The sequence below is a fragment of the Lolium rigidum genome, chromosome 4, assembly GCF_022539505.1.
Source record: "Lolium rigidum isolate FL_2022 chromosome 4, APGP_CSIRO_Lrig_0.1, whole genome shotgun sequence".
NCBI classification, from domain to species: domain Eukaryota; kingdom Viridiplantae; phylum Streptophyta; class Magnoliopsida; order Poales; family Poaceae; genus Lolium; species Lolium rigidum.
In genome coordinates, this window is record NC_061511.1 from 74790291 (window position 1) to 74813751 (window position 23461).

Genomic DNA, 23461 nt, shown 5'->3' on the forward strand with positions numbered 1-23461 from the left:
GAGATGTTCTTTCATAGGCGGCGGAGTTACGAGGAAATTCCAACGATGTTGCAAGCGGGGGGGGGGGGGGGGGCGATGGTTCTGCAAGCAGGATTCAACATTGATGAAGATGTTGCGAGCTCAAAGCGGCGGTGCTACTAGTGCTAATGATGGTGCTGGAAGCTAGATTCATCGTCGTTGGCGATGCTGCAAGTTTGGATCGGTGGAGCTGCAAGCGGAGGAAGACGATGTTGCTAAGGAGTGGCCGATACTGACAGCACGGGAGGCGTGGCTAGGAGATCCAAGTGTTATTGATGGTGTTGCAAGCGGCCTTTGCTCGAGCTGCAAGCGGCGTCTTTGAGAGCTAAAAAGGACCGTCATTTCCGCTGCATCGGCGAAGATGTGGTTCTGTCTTCTTCGGCGAGTGGGGGCCCACGGAGGCTACCTATGAAGCCATGGGAACATATAGGCGATGCGGTGATGCTGCCAACCGGGAGGCAACATACAGCCGGTGGTTCTGCCGACGGTGCTGCAAACGGTTTTGGTGGCTCGCGAGAGGGAGAAGATGAGGAATAAAACAACGGTTTTGCTAATTCTTAGTCGACTGAGAATTAGGTTTGTTGATTCTTGCTAGCATGAGTTGTAACTGAAATTTTTCTAGTTGCAAATATGGTTGCAACTAAGAAAAATTTGTGGGTTGTTGGATTGCCTCGTGATTTGTAATAGGCATGTTGCAACTGCCCCAAACCATTAGATTATTTCTGTTAGGATTTAATTAGTTTACTTAATTAAAGGGAATCCTCCCTATGTAACCGTCGTCGTGCGGTTGCTTCGGCAACCGACGCGACGCTCCCTCACACCCCCACGATCTGCCGCCGCTGCACAGCCTCCTCAACGCCGCCTCCGCTTCATCGTGCCGCGCGCCGTGCTGCAGGCCAGCCGCGCCGGCCGGCGGCCGGGGGAGTGGAGCCCGGCGAGGCTCTCCAACGGCCACTCCAACGGCGTCGCCCCGGGGACCCTGCTCCCTGGAGGATCCTCCGACGAGGAAGAGGACGGCCGGAACACCCGTCGCCGGTGATTGCTGATGCGGCCGGCCGGCCTCGTGCTCTCCGTGTGGCTTTTTTCTGTGAGAATGGGGATCGAGAGCCTGGACTTGTTTCCTCTCTCTCCTTATCTCTTTGACTGACCAGGAGAGTGCATACGTGGCCATGTGCATGCGGAGACACCAGCAGGCCTTGCTGTCTACTCCGTATTTACTACTAGTAGCTATTTGCTTTATTGTTTCGTAGTACTAGTTCAGCTTATTAGCAAATTAGTCTTATAACAGTGGTTCTAGCGGTAATTTAGTTCTGTTTAGACTCTGTTTAATTCAGTACAAGTTTTTCGATCATTGTTTTTCGGTTCAAGTACTATGTGTATTACTGAAAATGTGTGATGTAATACATTTCCGTGTGTGCACATGTTGAGATTTATTACATTCACTGTTTGCAATTGAGATTGTAAATTTCTTGCAAACTGAAATGCAAAATTCAAAGTGATTTCCTTCAAATTGATGTCTTGGGATCATGATGTGGTGTGTAGATTTATCTACCACTACTGTTAAGCCTACATATTGTCATTTTGACATTATGATTGCCAATGTGCTCTCCCATACATTTTCATTAAGTTATGACACAAGGCATTCGAAGTGTGAGTATCTATACTCCCCTAATGCTGCTAGATCTACTCCAAATTTTCTTTTGGAGATTATCTACAACGTGCCATACTTAACAATTTGAGGTTCACACTAATGAGTTCAAGCCCACTTCTTGAACTTCATTTATTTTGCATAGTTCATTACAACATAACCATGATGGTTTTTGGTTTACCAAGTGTAAATTGATAATCTCTGGTTTACCCATGTAGGTAACCGATGGCTCGAGAATTTGAGGCACTCGCCCTCAATGGCCACAACTACCCTACTTGGGCCATGGACACGAAGATCGCTCTTGCATCTCGTTGGATAGTACGTGCAATTCAGGCTGAGCAGGATCCACTGCCGGCCGGAATCACGCCACTAACAGAAGAACAGAAATATACCGCTTTATACATTATAAGGCACCATATTCACCCAGATCTCAAGTCTGAGTACTTGGAGGAGGAATCCCCTAGTACCCTGTTTCAGGCCCTCAAAACGAGGTATGAACGAGCGAAGGCGGTTGTCCTGCCGGAAGCACTCCATGATTGGACTCACCTCCGTCTTCGGGACTTCGGGTCCATCGGAGAGTACAATCACGAGGTTCATAAGATCGAGTTCCAAGTTACGCTTTTGCGGGAAGGAACCCTACGATGCGGAGAAGATAGAGAAAACTCTGTCGACTATGCTCCCATCCGACAGAATCCTCCGGCGAGCGATGCATCGTGCTCGCGACTACCAAGTATATTCCGATCTTATTCATATCTTACTTCAGGCTGAAAAGCATGATGAGCTACTCGCTAAGAATGGCTCTCAGCTCCCGGTTGGTTCTCAACCTCTACCTGAAGTTCATATGAATGTCGCGAACGGACGAAAGTTTGATGGTGTTTTCAAAGGAAATCCCTCTAACTTCAATGGTAAGAGAAAGCGCAACCGGAACAGGAAGCCCAGAAACTCAGACCGTGGGAAAGGCACCGCAAAGTCCAAGTTTGACAAATCTAAGCTTTGCGACAAGTGTGGATGCTACACGCACCCCATCGACAAGTGCAAGACCCCAAGGCATCCGGCCATTACCGTACCAACAATCCCATGGACGCAACGCACCTCGAGGGAAAAGGTTTGAAGCCAACTTCAACCTTCATCCAGATGGCACCGATGGAGCTGGCTGTTCGCAAGACGTTCCCTCGGGACCAAGCAACGCCGTTACTCTCTTTCCATCAAAGGACCCTGCAGGAACGGAGGACATGATGGTTGAGTACACCTCAACCGACGTGTTTGGAGACTTCGACTAGTCCCGCTACCTCCTTAGTGACTAATATATTCATGTCCATTTGTGATGTTGTAATAGAACATAAGTATTGTTGTCATTTATATTGTATCATCACTTTGATATAGTAAGATTGTGATCTATGTATTTAAATCAAGGATTCTTATTGAAAATTCTTCATTTTTATATATAGTTCTCTACGGGGACAATCCGATGGAAGAGGAATTATGCCTTGTGGACGAGTGCTACCACAAACTCCATGCCGAGGGAGTTAAAATATTTTCGGACTACGAAAAAGATGAATGGAGATATTTTAACTATCGTCTGGACGCGATACGGTAATTGTTGGCACTCTGGACGTGCCATATTTACCCTCCCAAACGGTACACAAGTGATCCTTGAGGATGCCTTGTTGTATCCCGATTCTTCACGTACCTTAATCAGTTATCGAGATATTCGTAAGAATGGATTTCACATCGAAACCCATGAAGACAACAAAGAGGAGTATCTACTCTTCACAAAAGATTACGGATATGGCAAGCAAGTACTTGAAAAAATTCCTTCTCTGTCGTCCGGATTGTACTATACGTACATCAAGCCCGTAGAACATGTTGCTTACAAGGTAATTTTCCGGAATGTTGATGCATTCCAAACCCGGCATGATCGCCTAGGCCATCCTGGTATCGGGATGATGAGGAAGATTACTAGCAATTCCATTGGTCATAATTTGCTTGAGTCCAAATTTCCTCAGTCTTCAGATTTTGTGTGCACATCATGTGCCACGGGAAAGCTTATTTTAAGGCCTTCGCACCTCAAGATACAAGCTGAACCACTTCAATTTCTTGAACGAATTCAAGGAGACATTTGTGGTCCCATCCAACCATTATCTGGACCGTTTAGGTATTTCATGGTTCTTATTGACGCATCTACACGATGGTCACATGTGTGCCTTCTTTCCACACGGAACCATGCATTTGCCAAGATAATGAGGGAAGTAATTAAGTTACAGGCCCATTATCCAGAAAGTCGAATTAAATCAATTCGCATGGACAATGCTGCGAGAATTCTCCTCACGTGCTTTCAATGACTATTGCATGGCCACAGGGATTGAAGTTCAGCACTCTGTTCCATACGTCCACACTCAAAATGGTTTGGCTGAATCCCTAATTAAGAGGATCAAACTCATTGCAAGACCTTTGTTGATGAATTGCAGCTTGCCAACATCGTGTTGGGGTCATGCAGTTTTACACGCTGCTGACTTAATACAATTGCGACCTACGCATATCACGAGTACTTCCCCTCTCGCAATTGGTACGTGGAAATCCACCTAGCATTTCCCATCCGCGTAAGTTCGGATGTGCTACATACATCCCGATCTCACCACCTCGGCGGACATCCATGGGCCCACACAGAAAACTGGGGATCTATGTGGGGTACAAATCGCCGTCGATTATTAAGTACCTGGAACCTCTTACTGGGGACTTATTCACAGCCCGTCACGCTGATTGCATATTTGACGAGGAACACTTTCCGGCATTAGGGGGAGATTTCAAGTACCAGAAAGAATGCCCGGAAATTGATTGGAATGCTATCGCCATTTCAGCCTCTGATCCACGTACCCAAGAGACCGAACTACAAGTTCGGAAAATCATAAATTTGCAACATCTTGCAAATAATCGCGCGATTCATTTACTGATTTAAAAGGTGTCACAAAATCCTTGAATCCGGCCAGAAATGCGCTCGAAAGAGTGGAGGTACCAACTAAAACCACTCAACTACCCGTTCCCAAAAAGAGGGGAGTAGTACGGCCTCGACCGAGGATCCTGCTTCTCGCAAGCAGCAAAGGAGAGTGAGGAGAAACTCCTCAAAGTCGGTAGATGCAAGTCAACTCAACGTTGACAAACACCTTATGGGTAGTATACACCCGAGTGGAAGGGCAACCTCCACAACCCAGCTCCGAGCTTGCACACCACTGGCTGGGACATCGGAACACCTAGACTCACGCGTATTGGGAAATCACGAAGAGTTATCAACGGTGCACGAGATATCCATCAACTATATCGATTACGGGAATCATTCAACCGTAAGTCTACGATTGTCGACACTTATTTTTCTGCTACAATTGCAAATACCCTTCTTAATGATCATGATCCAAGGACTATCGTTGAGTGTGAAAAACGCTCCGACTGGCCTCAATGGAAGGATGCAATACAAGCAGAATTAGCCTCGCTTAATAAAAGGAAGGTATTCACAGAAGCAATACCTACACCTCTCAGTGTTTTCCCTGTGGAATTCAAATGGGTTTTCCTCCGCAAACGGAATGAGAACAATGAGGTGGTGAGATACAAAGCAAGGCTCGTAGCACAAGGTTTCACGCAGAGACCCGGCATTGATTTCAATGAGACATATTCTCCAGTTATGAGTGGTATCACTTTCCGATATCTAATATCTTTGGCGAGTGCAAAATCGTCTATCTATGCGAGTTGATGGACGTCGTGACCGCATATCTTTACGGTTCACTAGATTCGAACATTTACATGAAGGTTCCGGATGGAATCTCTGTCCCGGATGCAAGCGCAAAACGCAACATGTACTCGTGTAAAACTGAACAAGTCTCTATACGGCTTGAAACAGTCGGGACGGATGTGGTACAACCGACTTAGTGAGTTCCTTCTTCGCAAGGGTTACTCCAACAGTGATGACTGCCCATGTGTTTTCATCAAGAAGTCCTCTTCAGGATTTTGCATCATTTCAGTGTACGTCGATGATCTCAACATCATTGGTAACACACAAGATATTGATGAAGCACGCAATCATCTAAAGACAGAATTTGAGATGAAGGATTTGGGTCAAACCAAATTTTGCTTGGGTCTTCAACTCGAGCACCTTCCCTCGAGAATAATGGTACACCAAGCTGCCTATATCCGGAAAATATTGGAGAAATTCAATATGGACAAATCCTATCCATCTAAAACTCCCATGGTGGTTCGATCTCTAGACGTAGAGAAAGATCCGTTCGAGGCCGAGGGATGATGGAGAAGAGATGTTGGGACCCGAGGTTCCATATCTCAGTGCCATTGGAGCGCTTATGTATCTTGCAAATTGTACGAGACATGACCTCGCATTTGCAGTGAATCTACTTGCTAGACACAGCGTAGCTCCTACCAAACGCCATTGGTCGGGAGTAAAGAATGTCTTTAGATATCTCCAAGGCACAAAGGATCTTGGCCTATTTTTTCAGTTTCAGAGAAATCTGGACACCAATATGATTGGATACACGGATCGTCGGCTATTTATCTGATCCCCATAATGCCGGATCACAAACCGGCTTTGTGTTCCTACATGGTGGAAGCTGCAATATCATGGAAGTCTTCGAAACGAGACTCTAGTTGCAACATCCACCAATCATTCCGAAATAATCACATTATATGAGGCATCACGCGAATGTGTGTGGCTTCGCAGGATGATAAACCACATACAACAATCATGTGGAATTGGTTCTATCGAATCACCTACCATTATCTACGAAGATAATGCGGCTTGTGTTGCACAGATGCAAACAGGATACGTCAAGAGCAATATCACTAAGCATATTGCCCCTAAGTTGTTTTATCCCCATGAACTCCAAAAGGGTGGGGAAATAAACATCTTGCAAGTCAAATCATGCGATAACCTCGCTGATCTATTCACAAAGTCTCTACCAACTTCAACGTTCCAGAAATATATTCATGGAATTGGTATGCGCCGACTTCGGGATTTGCAAGAGTCGGGGGGAGTATCTTCCTGAACTATTCCTGTTCAAAGCATCATATTACACTCTTTTTCCCTTTATGAGTTTACTTTTCAGGTTCTCATTAAGGTTTTTAATGAGGTAATATCAACATAAGATTATATGTCATATTTTCTATTTTCCCCACCGGGGTTTTTAGGAAAGTATACACGACATATTTATTGCCCTCTAAATTCTATGGATATACTTCATATCGAGTTAACGGAGGCAATAATCATTATATGTTGGATCATTTTCTCCTTATTTTCCCACAGGGTTTGAAGGAGTTTTACCAGCATATCCTACACTACTTCTCATATTTTTCCCACAGGGTTTTTGGAGAAGATTATTCCAAGGATGATCAATCGCAAGTACAAGGAAGGATTAGGGGGAGTGTTAGGATTTAATTAGTTTACTTAATTAAAGGGAATCCTCCCTATGTAACCGTCGTCGTGCGGTTGCTTCGGCAACCGACGCGACGCTCCCTCACACCCCCACGATCAGTCGCGTCTCCTCTTCGCGACGGTTGACCTTGTATAAATACCCGATTGTCAATGGAATAAAGAACACAGTTCGATTCATTTGCTTGTCTCTCGATCGCTCTCAGTTTTCCTTCTAACAATTTCGTGATTCATGGTACTAGTGAGTTGCAACATAATACAACTGACTAAGAATTAATTTAGTTCTCATTTTAAGTGGGAATTACTCAAACCCATAAAACACAAACAGAGACCAACAACAAGTGTGGCCCGTGGACGTGGTCGTGTGTTTTCTCCCACGGGAAACGACACTGGAGAAGGGAGGACGCTCTTAATCCATGTGACTCACTGAACTTTTTTTTTTGCAGGGAGAGATAAACAGCGAGCACAAAAATGTTACAGTACACCAAACTTCAGAAAATATACATTAATCATACAAAAACAACACCGAAACGAAAAAAAAGCACACCAGAACAACTGACCATTTGTAGAACCTGTCGACTGTCGTCTCACGAGGAAGAAAAGAGAAGAGAACAACCTTCAAGTGCATGTCACAACACTTTCTCGTCACATGCCACACCACGCGGCTGCCACGGCGACGGCCACCCCGCACAGACCGACGCCGAGGCCCCGCATCCCGCGAGGCGCCGCCTCCGACGCCGTGGCGGAATCAGCCTCCGGCCCGTCGGCCACTGCCACCGGCCCGGCCTTCTTCTTGTCCTTGTCCACCGCCGGCGACGGCGCGGGCGCAGGCGGCACGGGCGGCCCGTAGAGCTTCCACGGCAGCAGAACCTTGTCCACCTGGTACACCACCAGCCTGTCGCCCGTGAAGAGCGTGCTGTCGACGGTGGCGTTGACGACGCCGGTGGAGATGTTCACCCTCCCGGCGCCGTCGGCCGTGACGTTGAGCGGGTACTTGCCCCTGCCGGTGTCGCCGGCCTGCGTGCGCAGCGGGTTGCTCACCGTGTCGAACTGCGCCATGGGGAGCAGCTGCGAGAGCACGTGGAACTGCACCAGCGACGTCTTCTCTTGGTCGGAGAGGGCGTTCAGGGAGCCGGACTTGAGCGAGGTGAAGGCGTTGTCCGTCGGCGCGAAGACGGTGAAGCCGCCGGAGGAGGCCTTGCCCTTGAGCTGGGAGTCGATCTGATCCTCCTCCTGCGTGGACTTGAGCAGCTGGAGGAACTTGGTGAACTGCCCAGCCTTGGTCAGCACCGCCCTGATTGTCTTCGCCGGGGCCGCGGCTGGTGCAGGCGCCGTCGCCACCGTCTGGCAGCGCACCGAAGGGGCGGTTAAGGATAGGGAGAGGAGCACGAGGAGAATGGAGGCCACCATGGATCGCGCTTGCTTCTCCATTGCCTTGTGTTTCTTAGCTTCTTGTTCCGTGTGATGCTACGGCGAGCTTGCTCTGCTATATATATGGTGATGCAATTAATGGAAGTGGGATCAGAAGGTTAATTAGGCTGTACGTATGGTGAGATGGAAGTAGATCGATGGATGGATGGATGGAACATTAACAGGTGGATTGCCTTGGTTGCTTCTTGGAGCAGCTAAGTGCTAAACTGCTAATTAGTGGGTTTTGATTAACCCTTTTTTCTAATTTTCGACTGCCTGGAATTTGCGTAGATCTCGGTCACCTAAACCTGCACATTGCTAGTCTAAAATCATGATACTGAAAGCGTATAATTTCTCTATATATATTTATACATACAACTAAAAATACAATTTTTTTTGTTTGGTTCAAGCTCAATTGATCGTGATCAATACCAACATCTAAGGCTGAAGAAAAAGAAGGTTAGAACCATGCTACTAATCATTTTTTTGCGCAAATTGCATGCTACTTATTTCTGAATGACACATTTGGTGACAGTGGAAGTCCTCATTGGGCTGTAGTTTTTTATAGGATTCAAATCCTTCAACATTTTTTGCTCCAAATGATCTTTTGGAAATAGAATGGTGCTGCCAAATTTCTCTGGATTTCTTTCATATGCCCCAAGTTTTATAGGATTTCTTCTCTTTCTCTCACAATTCTATAGAAATGTTAACATCCAGTCGGGGCCTTCCGGAGGAAAATTGGCAAACCATACTTCCGTTCTCTTCTCAACTCTACATATCTTAGCTAATTCATGGCTAACAAAATTTGCACCTCGGCCAACATTTTACACATTTGTGTGACATTGAGGAATCTTCATGAGTTATATTCATATATTATTTGTATTCATGTGCTTCACTCTTGTGATCCAAATAGATGCTAATCATGGAACAGAAACTTGCATTCACTGCCTTGCTGAACACGCATATTACACGTGTACTTACAAATAGTGTGACAAAATGTTAGTGCAATTTTTAGTTGTTGGTTATACACCAAGTGAGGCAGGGATGATTTTATTTAGATGTTAATCCAAAGGCTTGGAAACTTCACTGCAAATAAAAAGGCTTGGAAACTTGTGGAAAAAAAACGCACAACTCCATTCCCCAAGGGTTGTGATCTCATATTCATAAGATGATTTCTCTGAGGAGACATAACGACTGTTTATCTAGGGACAGTGATATATCCATCGTAGGCTGGAAGATCACACTCAATCGTGCAGCCTGGAAGTGCCTTTCCGAGCTGTAAGGCGAGCAATTATCTCACGGCTCTCACGTGAGGACATCCTTCTGGGCCGTCTGATTGTGATATGAATGCTGATCAGACGGAGACTAGGGCCATCCCACTGTTCATCACCTTGCAGATGCAAACACCGTACCCAACCATCTGGGTCAGGAGGGTGGTGCATCCGTCAGACATGCAAAACATGAAGAAATTACAAGCAAGCAAGCAGCTCGATGAGATCGGATGCGATATCAGTGATTCTGATCACACAACCATACCGTTCGCTAGCAGAGGCGAAGCTGGCACGAGAACAACCTCTTAACGGCCGGCCGCCTAATCATGAGGAGAAACTAGAGATGTGAACAGCAAAGACTTCCCAGTAAAGGGGACATCTTTAGAGCAAGTTAATTGCTAGGGAAATGGATGCTTTGGACAGCTAACTGATAACCTGCTTAAATATTTTTACTTACATTGGACATCCTGAGGTTTTTGAGTTCACAGCCAATTCACAAAACAAATCCTGACTTTTGGACTACTTATTTACACACCCAACTTGAGCAGACATAAATGAAATCTGGCCTGAACTAGGATAAATAGGGAGGGATGCACCATTTGGTCCTCCTCAGGTGGTCTCGTTTGCGGCATCAGCTTTGCAAACCGGGCAGGCGTTCTTCACCTCCAGCCACTTCTTGATGCAGCCCACGTGGAAGTCGTGCCCGCATTTCAACCTCCCGAGAGAGTCCCTGTGCCTGTATTCCTCCTACAGCAGGCGGTAATGGATGAACAAACTTATAGCCAGGAAGACAGATTATGAAATGTCATTTTTCGTAATTATTTTACTTAGGTGTATCATCTTACCAGGCAAATTACGCATCTTGCATTGTCCTGATCATTGTGTGTATTTGCATAAGAGCTGTGGCAAGCAAGCTCCATCACACAGCCTGAGATTTTCTCGTCCGCCAGACCAGTGTTCACATTGCCTATTCTTTCTTCCAAAGCCAGGAGCTCCTATACATCAACATAAACAATCACATTTTTTATGCTACTGTAGCCAATAGGCAATAAGAGGCTAGAAAAGTTTTTCCTACCTCATAACTCATGTCATCAATGTCTAGTCTCATGTCCCAGTGAGGATCAAATGCTTCCCTTGATTCGTGGATGACCAACTGATCCAGCATCATAAACCGCTTCAAAAAGGGTGCAACTAAATCAGATACAATGCCAAAATGTGTAGTATGTTGAAACAATAATGAGAGAACAAAAACATTATCTACCTCGGCTGCAGATCTTCCCAAGTTATTGTCCTCAATCGTCGAAGGATTGAAACAATGAAAGGAATCCCTCATCCTTCTACTCCTTGCACTACCAGTGTGCCCTACGGATACATGCCTTGGATGTCTCAAAGATGCAGCAGCTTCAGCATGTAATGGCTGGACACTTGATGATGCTGCAGAGGTTGCAGGGGGGTAGCTGGGGATTGCAGGTTGATAGTGGGGGTTAGAAGGCTCACACCGGACTACGGAAGAGTGGGAAGAAGTTGCAAAAGCTGGTGGAAGATAATTGCGGACAGTGGTATGGTGAGCTGATCTAGGAGCATATCCACCATGAACAAATGGTGCACTGTCAGACGAACCAGGACGTACTGGCATGTGAGCACCTATGTTGGTGCCCTGCGGAGCAGGATAGTATTGCCTCTCTCTGAATGCTATGCTAGTGCTTCCATCTGTTCCTGGGAAATAGTAGAAAAAGTTCTTAGCTTCTTGAATAGCGAAAATCTGGAACAATATTAAACTAAAAGAAATGGGATACCACCTTACCATGCAGGTAATCCATATTTCATTAAAAACTGGAATATAGTTGAAATTGGGTATCAAAAATTACGCTTAGTAGTATAAGATAACCAAATATAATATCATGAGAGCTGAGCTGCTCAGTGGTGCGGCAACTGTGTGTGCTTCGAGACGGCCTTGGGTCAATCCCTGTGGGATGAATAAACCATTGCTTCTTGCCTCCTTATAAAAATAAACTGAGGAGGCCTCCCTCCCTAGCGTCTATTTTTTTCAAACATGATATCAACGTGCCACGACTATTCCATTCATCTACCATCTAAGATATGACTTGTCCACCAGACTACCCAAAGTGTTGTACTACATCATTAGGAACAGCATAAAGAAACACTGGAAACACATCAGATTAAAAGCAAAGGATACTGCTTGAAAGACAAAAATTGAAACTAACCTGGGGGGACAATTCTTGGAGGTAGAGATAAAGGAGCTCTATCCCGTTGTACTGGTGCACTTCCAAAAGGGGCATTTGCATTTGGACGGTAAGGTGGCAAATGAATGCTGCTTGATGGGCAAGCTGTAGGTGTATTATATTCTGAATGGATAGAGTTATGATCGTGGCGTCCCCTCACATTCCTCTGAGATCCTTCATGATTTATGAAGTGATGATCACTCCAGTGGCTTGAACCCATGTTTGAAGTTATTTGTGGAGGGCAGGATTCAGGGGTAGGAACTGGATTGGGAGGCATGTAACCAGAGAACTGATTATTGGAAGAACTGCCAGGATAATAGCCTCTGGCACTGACACCATCTGCAGGATGAGTGATGGGATTTCTTCGCTTCAGTGCAACCCTTCTGTCATCCACATGGATTCCAGAAATAAAATTATCTTCAGGCCTATGTGGGTAGCTTAGATGCTGCTGAGTATTGTATGGTGCATAGCCGCTACTAGAGCTTCCAGCAGGAGGATAAACATGGGAAGCATGAAAGGTTCCAGGGGCTCCACTCTGCTGACTATAAGACTGACTGGCGTAGCTTGAAGATGGAAGGTCATTTGATCTAACTGCTGTACCCCCATAACCAGATGGCCCAGCTCCATTAGGTGCATCACTTCTAGGATGCATAAATAACTTTTGACCTGAGATAAACAAGGTACAACTGAATGAGTTCCCCATAATTTAGGTGCATCAATAATAAAACAGCATTTTAGTGAAGTTCTCGTACCAAAAGGTGGAGGTTCATTGCGTGGCTGGTTCATATGATCCATTCTGGACATCTGGGAATTGTTATACTGATGCCCAGCCATGACGCATGTACAGTCTGATCAGATGTTCTGCTTAATCTGGAATTTTTGAGGCTCAAGATTAGTATTTCAGCTAAAGAAGCTGCAGCTGCAAATAAGAACTTGGCATTTAAAAGAAGGAAACTTAAAGGAGAGGTGACTATATACAGCATAAAAATGCATGAACTTCAGAGACAAAATACAGCCATTTCAAACCTTACACGTGTGAGATGTGAGATTAGTCACGCGGAATAGAGATGCCCAAAGCCAAATGATTCAGTCCTATGCAGTTATTAACTGCGTATTATAGTTTTATTAGATAACATGCAAACAACCGTTCTCACATCTCAAGAGAAGAAGCAAAGAGATAGAAGAGTTAAGCAGCAAGTGTCAAAGACCAAGATCAACGCGATAAAAAACAAGCAACACACGCACACCAGATACTCCTCATGGCGGTTCGAGCAACCTTTTGGGGAATTAATGCTAAGTCCCAGCAAAATGATAATTATGTTGGAAAATACAATTCACCCCACAAGTCATCCTTACAGTACATGATAATTTCACATGTATAGCTATATATCTCTTTGAAATGGTGCTGAGACATTTATCTATTCCATTTGGCAGAAAACTTCTGACATATATGAAGCCAAAGAAAAAAAAAATCCAAATGGTGCTGAGATGTAAGGCCAAAGAAAAGAAAAATGACCACAAACTATGATTTGCATATTTTCAAAACAGAGATGGCAATGCCAATGGTTTCCCATATCAATCTTTTGTGGCATACTTATTGCTGGAAAAACTTGTCACGAAATGTAAGTAGCAGAGTATAATGACATAGCTTTGGTTATGGCAGCACCACGGGCTAGAACATAACAACAGAGTACAGGATTTGTTATGAACAGTTCAAATTTTTCATCCTTTTGAAACTTTATTTACATAGGCTGACTTTGCAGATCGCCAGAATTTTAAAAAGACTTTGTACTAGTTTATTTGTAGGATACATATCTTATGCTGATTATGTTACTCCAGACAACATTATCCCACCTTAAGATTTTAGTTTCCTAAAAAATACATCTACTATCTATGTTGAAATTGTACAGATAAAATTGGCTGCAGCTTTATGTAATTTGATTGTGTTACAGAAGATACTGAGAGATGATAGATAATACAAACTGGTAAAGAAATATATAGTACAATCCATTAAATTGATAACTTAAGAAATTCAACTCTTGTGCCTACATGTTTTGGTGATTATTCGTGCGCAAATTTTTTGAAGAAATCTTTTTGAAGATATTTTGGCTTCATACTGAAAAGCCAAAAGGAACTATTTTACTACATGTACAATTTTATATGATTAAACATTTATATTTTCCAACTTTAGACAGGATTTAGACAAAAATAGATACAAAGCAGCATACCAAAACTACATCCAACTTTTCATCAAGTGATAGACACACATGATATTAGTTATACACAGCAAAAGTATTTTAGGAATTTAGGATTATGCTGTACAAAAATCTCCAATACTTGAGTACAAACCATGTAAAACTGCCTTCAGAAATATATTTTGCCAAGCCAGGCAAGAAAGATAAGACCAGAATCTCTGGTGTACAGTAGGTAAAATAACAGATCTCTAATGGCCAAAAAACCTATGTTAAGCATCCGTAATCATGTTATCATGATAATACAATTAATAGCAAAGGAAGTTGGAACTGAACTACTGTGAACTTTGGTGACAGCATTCTTCCAATAGTACGGCTATTATTTACATTCTAGCAAGTATAAGAAATATCTGACTTAAAAATTCAACATTTACATAGTATGAGATGAGCTCTTATCACAATGAGCTATGCCATGGGGAGAGATAGGTAGTGTACACAATACTATGAACAAGATAACATAACTTGATGTCTAAGAAGTGTAATCCTAGCTATCAGCTTCAGACGATCCTGGAAATATCGTCAAGTCAGGTGGTCATAGCATGTCAGGTAGAAACATGGCCCGTTTAAATAGATTCCAGGTGTGTGATATTGGTAAGGCTCCTCCATGAAACTGTTGTCCCCTTTTGTTCTGTTTATGTGTGCATGCATCTTGTTCCAGTCCCATCAATTGATCTATATTCCAATATCCTTTCTCTCCTTTCAATTCCCGTCAAATGGCTATCTGCAAATGCATTCTCTCAACACCATAAGAACTCAGCTTGTTTCAAGGGCCCAGCTACCCTCATCACAGCCAGTTCTACGTCTTAAGCTGAATTCATCTTGGAAAAGCGCCTTTGGTTCAACTAATTTGGCAGGGACCATTAGGCCTTACATTACTTTTCCAGATTTTAAACCATTCTATTGGTGAATTAGTCATCCAAACCATGGCAAGCAAATTGATGGTTCTTCTATAAAGTGCATGCCTGCACTGCTCCAATTAATACTCACATGGATCACGAAATCCTTCTACAGAGATTAACAGTGGCCATTGGTTCATATACCGTCACCAACATACTTGGTCCATAAATTTCACGAAACAAACCACAATAGGCTACACGTACTATGTGCCAAGTCTGGCAGCAGTTCCGTACACTTATCCAGTTCCCGAAAGGGCGGCACTTCCAAAAACCACATTGGGGCCTGACTTGGGATGCTTAAGAATATTGTTGTGCTACACGATCTTGCAAGAGGACAACATACGATGATTTTGAGCATATGCCCTTTCTGAGGCCAAATAGGTCCTCATATGGCATAACTCAGATGGAAGAGCTCTTCCATTTGTTGCTGCTGCTGCAGTCAGTACATAGCACTGGCAACATGAATCGAGAAGCCCAAAAACGCCCATTTGTTTGACCATAGCTTCATTTGGCAAATCAAGAAGTCAAACAAGAAAACAAAAATCTCCATTACTTTGAAAGATCAACTAGTACCTGCAACATTATTAATAACTCAGTCCAAATGAAAGAAGTACGAACAAGTAGGGAAAAAAGATTCAGATTATACTAATATCTGTATAGATCCAAAGCTATAATCCTCCAGAATAAATACAACTTCCCTTGTTCCAGGATAAGTCAGAGCAGCCATAAGCTAGAGAAAAAGGAAGGCCAACGACAAACCCATCGAATAAAGGCAAGGGAGATGAACGGAAAGGGTTTGTTTCCCAGAAAAGGTGATAGTACCCATTGAATAAAGTTTAGCACCTGGGAGTGGTTGCTTCCAGCTTACTGGCCAGCTTAAATCTGTAGGTGCAGTATTTCTGAAACTATTCACTAACCTGGGTTCCTGACCATCAGATAATTGGAGGAAACGACAATTGCTTACCCAACCTAATCCCCGCATTTGCCCAATTTGAAGTCAAACAAACAATGATACTGAATCATGTTCCCACAGACTGAACTCCAACTCTAACGGGTCTTAGTCACTGCTTTCAAGGACGTGGGCTACTCCGGAAGCCAAATCTCACTATAACCTGCATTTCCATAAGAGATAACGGTTTCGTGTGCCATTTCTGACAACATAAAATACTGTAATGGTAGTCTTCAAAATTTCAACAAGAAATACCTGACAATGCAGAAGACATGTTGGTGCAAGTACTGTAGAATTTCATGCATAATCTCAAAGCATGGGACTATAGTGGTGTGCCCTTAACATATAGAACAGTTCTGCATCTAAGGAAGAGCTGAAGCTGTAGAACTTGTATGATCTGTTGGATGGAGCTTATAAACAACCAGCATGGATGGAAGAATCAAAGAGTACCTTCCATGATCTAATGGTCGTAGCATTGCAGGACGAGGTACACTTTAAGGCTGAGATATATCACGAGTTATACATATCACATGATTTTTTTTATCTTATGATCACTTAGATGTTAAGAGATAGCATGGACTATGTTTCCATTGATATACCTTTTAGTGTGAGCATTCTTATTCTTCAGATTTACATATATAATTAACCGTGACCACTGAACAGATCAAAATGCATGGTGCACAGATAAGTTCAACTTAAATGTTCAAGTTCAAATAAAATAGTTTCTGTGCTGTGGATGCTTTGAAATTGAAAATAATAATAATATGGTTTTACTGGCTGCTGTTAGCAAAGAAAAAAAAAACTGCAAACAAAGAGAACAAGGACATAGAAACAAAAGAAGTAGGCTCACTTAGTTGGGACCAAGAAAGTGGATGTACAACCCCCGCAACACGGGTAAGAATTTTCTTGACTACAAAATTCTGGAGCTCGAATAACTCATATCATGGATATATTTCTAGTAAGAAAACAGGAAAAGGGTCCAAAGGCTTTAATCGGCAGTTTGGAAGGTCAAATGTATAAGGGCTTTGTGCACTAGAAGAATAGGAACTAAGAAGTAAGATTATGGGAAAAGATGCTGAAGTCATCAAACAGGATTAACTAGTGTCTGGGAGCACCAATCGGGCAGAATCTATATAGGTAAACTGAAACACATTGGTGGCATGAATAATGGCCAATCCACTGAAAGGTTATAATAGAATGGTTGAGTGAGACGAGCCAGACGACCACAGCAAGTAGATGGATGGTTCAATGAACCGACCACAAGCAGGTATATGAATTGATGGCAGGCAATTGTGTAGATCAACCATCAAGCGATCAGAGATTGTTGGACATCACAGCATGTTTGACATGGACCAGTTGGTGAGCAGCACAAGCTTGGGCAGTGAGGTCAGGCCAGGTTAGAAGCATTTCATGTTTAGGGTGACCGTGCTTGCCGGGTCACAGATCGTTAGTCACACCAAATCACCAATGGTCTGAAGTCCAAAGGGGAGGCACCTGTCAACAGAACTCGAAGAAGCACGGTGATGTCCTTTTTTCGCGAAAACGCAAAAGCCTTGCGTTTCGATGCATTGATAGATAAAGAAGAGTTTATGTACAAGTCCGAGGACGGACACACCACGCCGTACAACTCGACCCAAGAAAAAGAAAAACTAATCTAGGGGAGCAACTGGCGCACACCCCGGGCTCCCGCGTCCGCCCATTGCCGCGCCTCGGCCACGATGTCGTTGAACAAGGATGACACCGAAGGCCGCATGTTGTCAAAGACCACCGCGTTCCGGTGTTTCCAAATCCACCATGCCGTAAGCATGATCACCGACGAAGTGCCTTTGCGCAGCTGGCGAGGGGTAGTCCGCACCACCAGCGACCACCACTCCGCGAAGTCACCCTCAGCCGTGGGAGGGCCTGAGGTGGATCGGATCCACGACAGAACCTCAAACCAGATCGTCCTGGAGAAGGAGCATCCTGTGAGCAGGTGGCTCATGGTCTCGACAGATTGGTCGCAGAGCGGGCATCTCGGCGCATGCGGAAGGCCGCGCCGTGCCAGTCTCTCCCCGTCCAGCATCTGTCAAGGCATGCCAACCAGATGAAGAACTTCACCCTCGGCGGCGCCCAGGATTTCCAGTTAAGCTTCCATGAACCTGAGATGATCGCCCCCTGGAAGAGGGTGTCGTAGCAGGAACCGGCCGAATACTGTTCATCCGTCGTCCACCGCCAAACCAGCCTGTCCGGATCCGCTCCAAGCTGCGTGTCCCTGAGCCGGCCCCATAGCTGAACGTATTGCCACAGTGCTAGGGCGCTCGGTGCACCAACTATGTCGGGGATCCAGGTTCGTCCAGCCAACGCCTCCCGGACCGTGCGTGTCTTCCGCCGACGCTTCGGTACTAGAGCGTATACCTCCGGCGCCATCTCTCTGATGGACCTGCCATCCAACCACTTGTCCTCCCAGAAGAGGGCAGATTCACCGTTGCCGACCACCATGGAGGTGGAGGCCGCAAAGACATCCAGCTCCGTGTTCGAGAAATGCATGTCCAACCCGCGCCAAGGTCGCAGGGGATCCGTACGCATCCTCCACAACCATCTCACCCTGAGGCTGATGGCAGTACGCGCAAGGTCTGGGATGCCCAAGCCTCCCAGCCGCAGCGGCCTACACACCCGCGCCCAGTTGACGTGGCAGTGCCCCCCATTGGCATCCGCCCTACCAGCCCAAAGGAATCCACGCAAGATCTTATTCACCTGCTTCAGTGCTTTTTTGTGGAGGCCCAGCACCATCAGCTGATGCAGAGGGATCGCTGCGAGGACCGAACGGATCAGCGCCAAACGCCCCGCCCTAGGCATCATCGATGCCCTCCAGGTGGGCAGTTTGTCAGCCAAACGATCTACCAGGGGCTGGAACGCAGCAGCCGTCAGCCTCCTGATAGAAAGTGGGATGCCAAGATATTTCACCGGGAATGGCGCAAGCTGACACTCCATGAGTTCAGCTGCGCCAACAGCCTCAGCATCCGAACAAGCGATTTGAGATACGGAACACTTAGCGAAGTTGGTACGCAGCCCTGATGCGTGCCCAAAGAGCTCCAGGATACCGCGGACAGCCCGCAGTTCCGTCTCATCTGGGTGGCAGAAAATCACCACATCGTCCGCATAAAGTGACACCGACGTCACTAAGTCCTTCACAATGATCGATTCATTCACCAAAAATGTCATAAAACAGTCAAATACAAGGTCAAGGGAGGGTATATAGCTTAAATGCAATCGATAGATGGAACTGAGTTGTGCGGACAAGTCGCGAGTACAGAACCCAAACAAGCTGCGGCAGAGAGCCTAGAGCGCAGTAAGGAGGGCGTTTCGCAGGACGTCGCTCCGCCGCCTAAATCGCACGATCACGGCAGCCCAGGCCAATCCCGGAGCAGAATCAACCACCCGCACCGCTCGAAACCGCGCCACATCCCGCCAATTAGAAGCCGCCGTCCACGACTGGAGAGACCCGCCGCCCCAAAATCCCCCAATCAACCAACCAATCAATCTGACCCCACCAAATCCCTCTCCTCTCCCGCGGCACCCCCGGAATCCACCTGCGGGCACCGATCGACCGCCGGAAAGCGGGGCCGCTCCGGGGAGGAAACCCCCGATCAGACCAACTGCCCCCCACCGAATCGGACGCACGCACGCACGCGACGGGATTGAGCGGGGTTTGGGGATCGGAGGAGGCGGCGTTACCTTCGCGTGCGGGCGGCGCGGCCTCCGCGCGCCTCTGCTCGCTCCCCGCCGGCGTGAGGGGGGAGGAGGGTTTGGTCTCTGCTTCTTCTTCCGCGAACACGCAACCGCTTCTTCGAGGGGGAGGAAATGAGGACTGGGTGATTTGATTGAACGGGGCGGTGTGTGTCTGCTTCTTCGAGGGAGGGTCGCCGTATTTATAAGCGACGATGGAGGGTGGAATATTTAATTGGGTGCGGGATGGGCCCACCTGTCAGGGAGAGTACGCGTAGCTCGTTTTTGTTCCTTCCGAAATGGCTTTGGACGAGGACGAGTAATTGGTACGCAATGTGCCTTTCGTGACTCAGAGTTGACGGGCCCACATGTCGGAACTGGGGTTTTAATCCATGTGAAAAACAATAATCTCCTTTTAATCAGTTAAATAATCTTCTTTTAACACAACAATTTACCTATCCCCTACAATAGTGGCCTTCTCTGAAAAAACATAGCGCGTCTCCACCTCCTTCTTCACCAAACAACGACTCCCCTTCTCCGATCGGCCTCGTAAGCGTCGAGAGGGATGAATAACCCAATCTATGAGTGAAACTTTTAATAAAAAATAGTGCTATTAGGTTTTGGTAGCCGTCTTTTTTGTCTCTACACCAATGGAGTTACTAGCATAATTTACAATAAATGAGTTTCTGCCGTTAGGACATGTATAATGGGGTGACATCAATCATCTCTTACAATTGCCACGTCAGATTTTCGTTTCGTCGGAGAAAAGATAATGGAGAAAGAGAAGATTATCTTCCCTCGGCTAAGGGATAATCTCTTATGGAATAAGAGAAGGCTGTTTTAGCCACACAATTTCCTACCAGATTTTAATTAATTTTCATCTATTGCTAAGATAACAATAAAATATAATGCATTGTATCGCTTATATTTTTTGTATTCTCTAGATGACGTGAACTACTAAGGCAAGGCATGCCTTTCCTACCATTGTACATGCCTAATGACGACATGTCCTTCTCGACGGTATTGTTGGAAGATTAAATTTCCCTTTCTATGGATCTCCAAATTTTGCTTCACCGAATCGATTTACACTTTTTTATCATGATTTTTCTAGGATTGTGTTTGCAATATTTGTACCGGCTACTATGTTTTTGACAGTGGTGATTCATACTTTCGGCTCCTAGCAATGTTAACCACTCTATTTGGTTGCTTTTGCCCAATAATTATCGTAGTTTCGTGAATCTATACATATTTTCCTACATTTTACCTTAATCTGCGACAAATATTTAGTGTCGGAGGGAGTAATCCACAAATGAGTACTAAGAATGGCAAGTTCTCAAACAATTTAGACACGCTAAAATTTCTCAAGAAGTTCGGTTTAAACCAGTTCAGATTCCATTCTACAAGAGCATGGGCCACTTTTTACACAAAGAATAAATTTTCTACAAAAAGAATGAACCAATTCAAAGAAACTAGAAATTGCCTACGAAATTGCACGTTAACTCTTGAGACCCACAATTGCTAGTACATCCAGTTCTCTCCGACGGTGAGACACCGTGCCATTGGCAAGTAACACAAAGGTTCGCTTCCAGATTCCGTAGCACCAGCACGATCTTCTCAAATAAAGCACGAGAGAAGACAAGTTAGATGAGACCTAGATCGGAGATAAACAGAAGAGGAGGCAGGGAACGAACATGCGCTGTGTCATGGGCACATCCGTATCCACGCAACTGGAACAGCCGTGAATGCGTCAGCATGGACATGACGGTCATTGCGGGTCGGGCCATTGGATTGGAGATTTACCCACTTTCGGTACGCGTAGACCACAATAGATACTTTTGGTCCGTTTGCGACAAGCCGTTGGAGATGCAATTATGCAGGATTAAATCTCCTTTTAATCATCTAAGTGCTTTTAATAAATTTGGTTAGGTTGGTAGCCCACTTTTTTTGTTTGACTATGCCTCAATGGAGATAACATAATCTACAATAAATAATCTTCTGTCTTTCCATCGACGAAGAGATCTCCTTCTGAATGTCAATGATAATGTTAGAAGATTAAATTTCTCTTGGTATGGCCTTTGCTTTGCCGAATCAATTTTAGGCTTTTATCATGATTTGTCTAAGATTGCCTTGCAATATTTGTCTTGGTAGCTATGTTTTTGATAATGGTGATTCGTACTTTTGGGTGGTCAGTCTATTCAGATTTTTTGTCCTAAATAATTATCGTTGGTTCTATAATTCAAGACATATTACCTAGATCTTCAACAACTATTTAGAGCCGGAGGGAGTATACACAACTGAATAGTAAGAACGGTAACTTCTCAAACAATTCGGACACTGCAAAAAATTCTCAAAAGGTTTGGTTTACACCAATTCAGATTCCTTTTTACAGGAGCATGGCCATTTTTTACACAAAGAATTAGTTTTCTACATAAAATGAACCAATTCAATTCAATGAAACTAGAAACCTATTATTTCCTAGGAAATTGTTTTCCGCATGTTAACTCTAGAGCCCCACAACTGCTAGTACATCCAGTTCTCTCCATCGGCAAGTCCTAAGCACAAAGGTTCGCTTCCAGATTCCGTAGCACCAGCACGATCTGCTCAAATCAAGCACGAGAGAAGACAAGTTAGATGAGACCTAAACCGAACACATAGGATAGGACCAGCAAGGCGATGGTAGAATGTGGCAATGTGGGAGCTGCTGAAGCGCTTACCGTGTCCAGGACGAGGGGATCCACGCCGTGCAGCTGCAGCCTCTGAAGGTGCGCCTCCACCGGGACAGCCGCGTGGGAGGCGGCGAAGACGTCGCCGACGAACCGGTAGACCTGGGCGAAGCGCAGGTCGTCGGGAGACAACGGGAGTTCAATGGTTTCTTCGTCCTGGGAAACGCTCCCGCGATCCGGCCATGCTTTGGCTTCCGCGTCGTGTTGGAGGTCCAGGACGCAAGGTTCAGGCGACGCGTACGCCCAGTCCATGTTCGGCACCAGCATGTCGATGTCGTGTTGAAGGTCCGGGACGAAAAGTTCAGGCGACGCGCACGGCCAGTCCATGGTCGGCATGAGAATGTCGGCGTCGGGGTGGAGCGCCGGCGGCTGGTGGCGGAGGAGGGCGGCGCGGCGAGGGTGGAGCGGCGGCGGGAGACACTCCCCGAGGCCGCTCTTCTGGGCCTTGAGGAAGTGCTTCTGGGCGTGGCTGCGGATCTGCACGCTCGTCTTCGTCGACACGAATGCCTCGATCATCTTCCAGTCGCGGCCGAACCTGCAATCCAAAGAGAAAAACGCGGCCTCGTCAGTTCAGAGCTCCGAGTAATTGCGAGCATAGGAGGTGAGCACAGGGAAGACGGCGACTCACAGGTAGAGGGCGTGGAGGAAACGCTCGTGCTCCTCGTCGGTCCACCTCTCCCGCGGCCGCGTGATCGTGTACGGCTTCCGGAGCTTGTTCTTCTTCTCTGCTGCCGGGAACGGCGGCGCCGCCGGCATCCTCTGGCCTCTCATCGTCGTCGCTGCCATCGTCTTTCTCTTGCAGGAGCAGAGCTGAGGATCTCTCTCGCTGGACCAGAACTGATCGAGAAGCTCTCTCACAGTACAGGATGTCAGTGAAGTGATGAAGAGCCTATAGAGTGATGAGGCGTTAGACTACAGTGA

At 45.6% G+C, this 23461-nt stretch overlaps 4 protein-coding genes across 6 annotated transcripts in view; 1 reads left to right on the forward strand and 3 right to left on the reverse strand.

The window, feature by feature from the left end:
* The window catches only part of LOC124647249 (protein REVEILLE 3-like), a 4312-nt gene extending 3255 nt beyond the window's left edge, over positions 1-1057 (forward strand). Inside the window, exon 5 of the mRNA XM_047187215.1 lies at positions 774-1057. Within this exon, the coding sequence (XP_047043171.1) occupies positions 774-1057 (284 nt within the window). The remainder of the gene's footprint in view (positions 1-773) is intronic.
* Positions 1058-7736: 6679 nt separating this feature from the next.
* LOC124705557 (fasciclin-like arabinogalactan protein 11) lies at positions 7737-8530 on the reverse strand. The gene has a single exon (XM_047237263.1). The coding sequence runs from the start codon at positions 8520-8522 to the stop codon at positions 7737-7739; it is 786 nt and encodes a 261-aa protein (XP_047093219.1). The 5' UTR covers positions 8523-8530.
* A 1651-nt stretch (positions 8531-10181) lies between these two features.
* On the reverse strand, positions 10182-19977 carry LOC124646965 (probable E3 ubiquitin-protein ligase RHG1A). Of its 3 annotated transcripts, XM_047186990.1 has the most exons (8): positions 16368-17350; positions 16128-16275; positions 12768-12885; positions 11998-12681; positions 11034-11488; positions 10848-10946; positions 10618-10767; positions 10182-10519 (listed from the first exon to the last, which is right to left on the reverse strand). In XM_047186990.1, the coding sequence occupies exons 3-8, from the start codon at positions 12847-12849 to the stop codon at positions 10382-10384; spliced, it is 1608 nt and encodes a 535-aa protein (XP_047042946.1). In that variant the 5' UTR covers positions 12850-12885; positions 16128-16275; positions 16368-17350; the 3' UTR covers positions 10182-10381. The 3 variants fall into 3 exon arrangements, with proteins under 3 accessions (XP_047042946.1, XP_047042947.1, XP_047042948.1); XM_047186991.1 differs by lacking the exons at positions 16128-16275; positions 16368-17350 and adding an exon at positions 19827-19977; XM_047186992.1 differs by lacking the exons at positions 16128-16275; positions 16368-17350 and adding an exon at positions 14730-14910.
* A 2184-nt stretch (positions 19978-22161) lies between these two features.
* LOC124650318 (protein REVEILLE 8-like) lies at positions 22162-23404 on the reverse strand. Its single transcript, XM_047189860.1, has 4 exons — positions 23169-23404; positions 22933-23075; positions 22532-22731; positions 22162-22414 (listed from the first exon to the last, which is right to left on the reverse strand). The coding sequence occupies exons 1-4, from the start codon at positions 23324-23326 to the stop codon at positions 22370-22372; spliced, it is 546 nt and encodes a 181-aa protein (XP_047045816.1). The 5' UTR covers positions 23327-23404; the 3' UTR covers positions 22162-22369.
* Positions 23405-23461: the final 57 nt, after the last annotated feature.

Coding starts and splice junctions, on each gene's coding strand:
- LOC124705557 (XM_047237263.1), bottom strand. CDS start 8,522: ATGGAGAAGCAAGCGCGATCCATGGTGGCCTCCATTCTCCTCGTGCTC.
- LOC124646965 (XM_047186991.1), bottom strand. CDS start 12,849: ATGGCTGGGCATCAGTATAACAATTCCCAGATGTCCAGAATGGATCAT. Junction 10,947..11,033: donor TGGGAAGATCTGCAGCCGAG/GTAGATAATGTT, acceptor CCCTTTTTGAAG/CGGTTTATGATGCTGGATCA. Junction 10,768..10,847: donor TTGATGACATGAGTTATGAG/GTAGGAAAAACT, acceptor GTTGATGTATAG/GAGCTCCTGGCTTTGGAAGA.
- LOC124650318 (XM_047189860.1), bottom strand. CDS start 23,326: ATGGCAGCGACGACGATGAGAGGCCAGAGGATGCCGGCGGCGCCGCCG. Junction 22,732..22,932: donor GCCGCCGCTCCACCCTCGCC/GCGCCGCCCTCC, acceptor ACGACGCGGAAG/CCAAAGCATGGCCGGATCGC. Junction 22,415..22,531: donor ATCCCCTCGTCCTGGACACG/GTAAGCGCTTCA, acceptor TGATTTGAGCAG/ATCGTGCTGGTGCTACGGAA.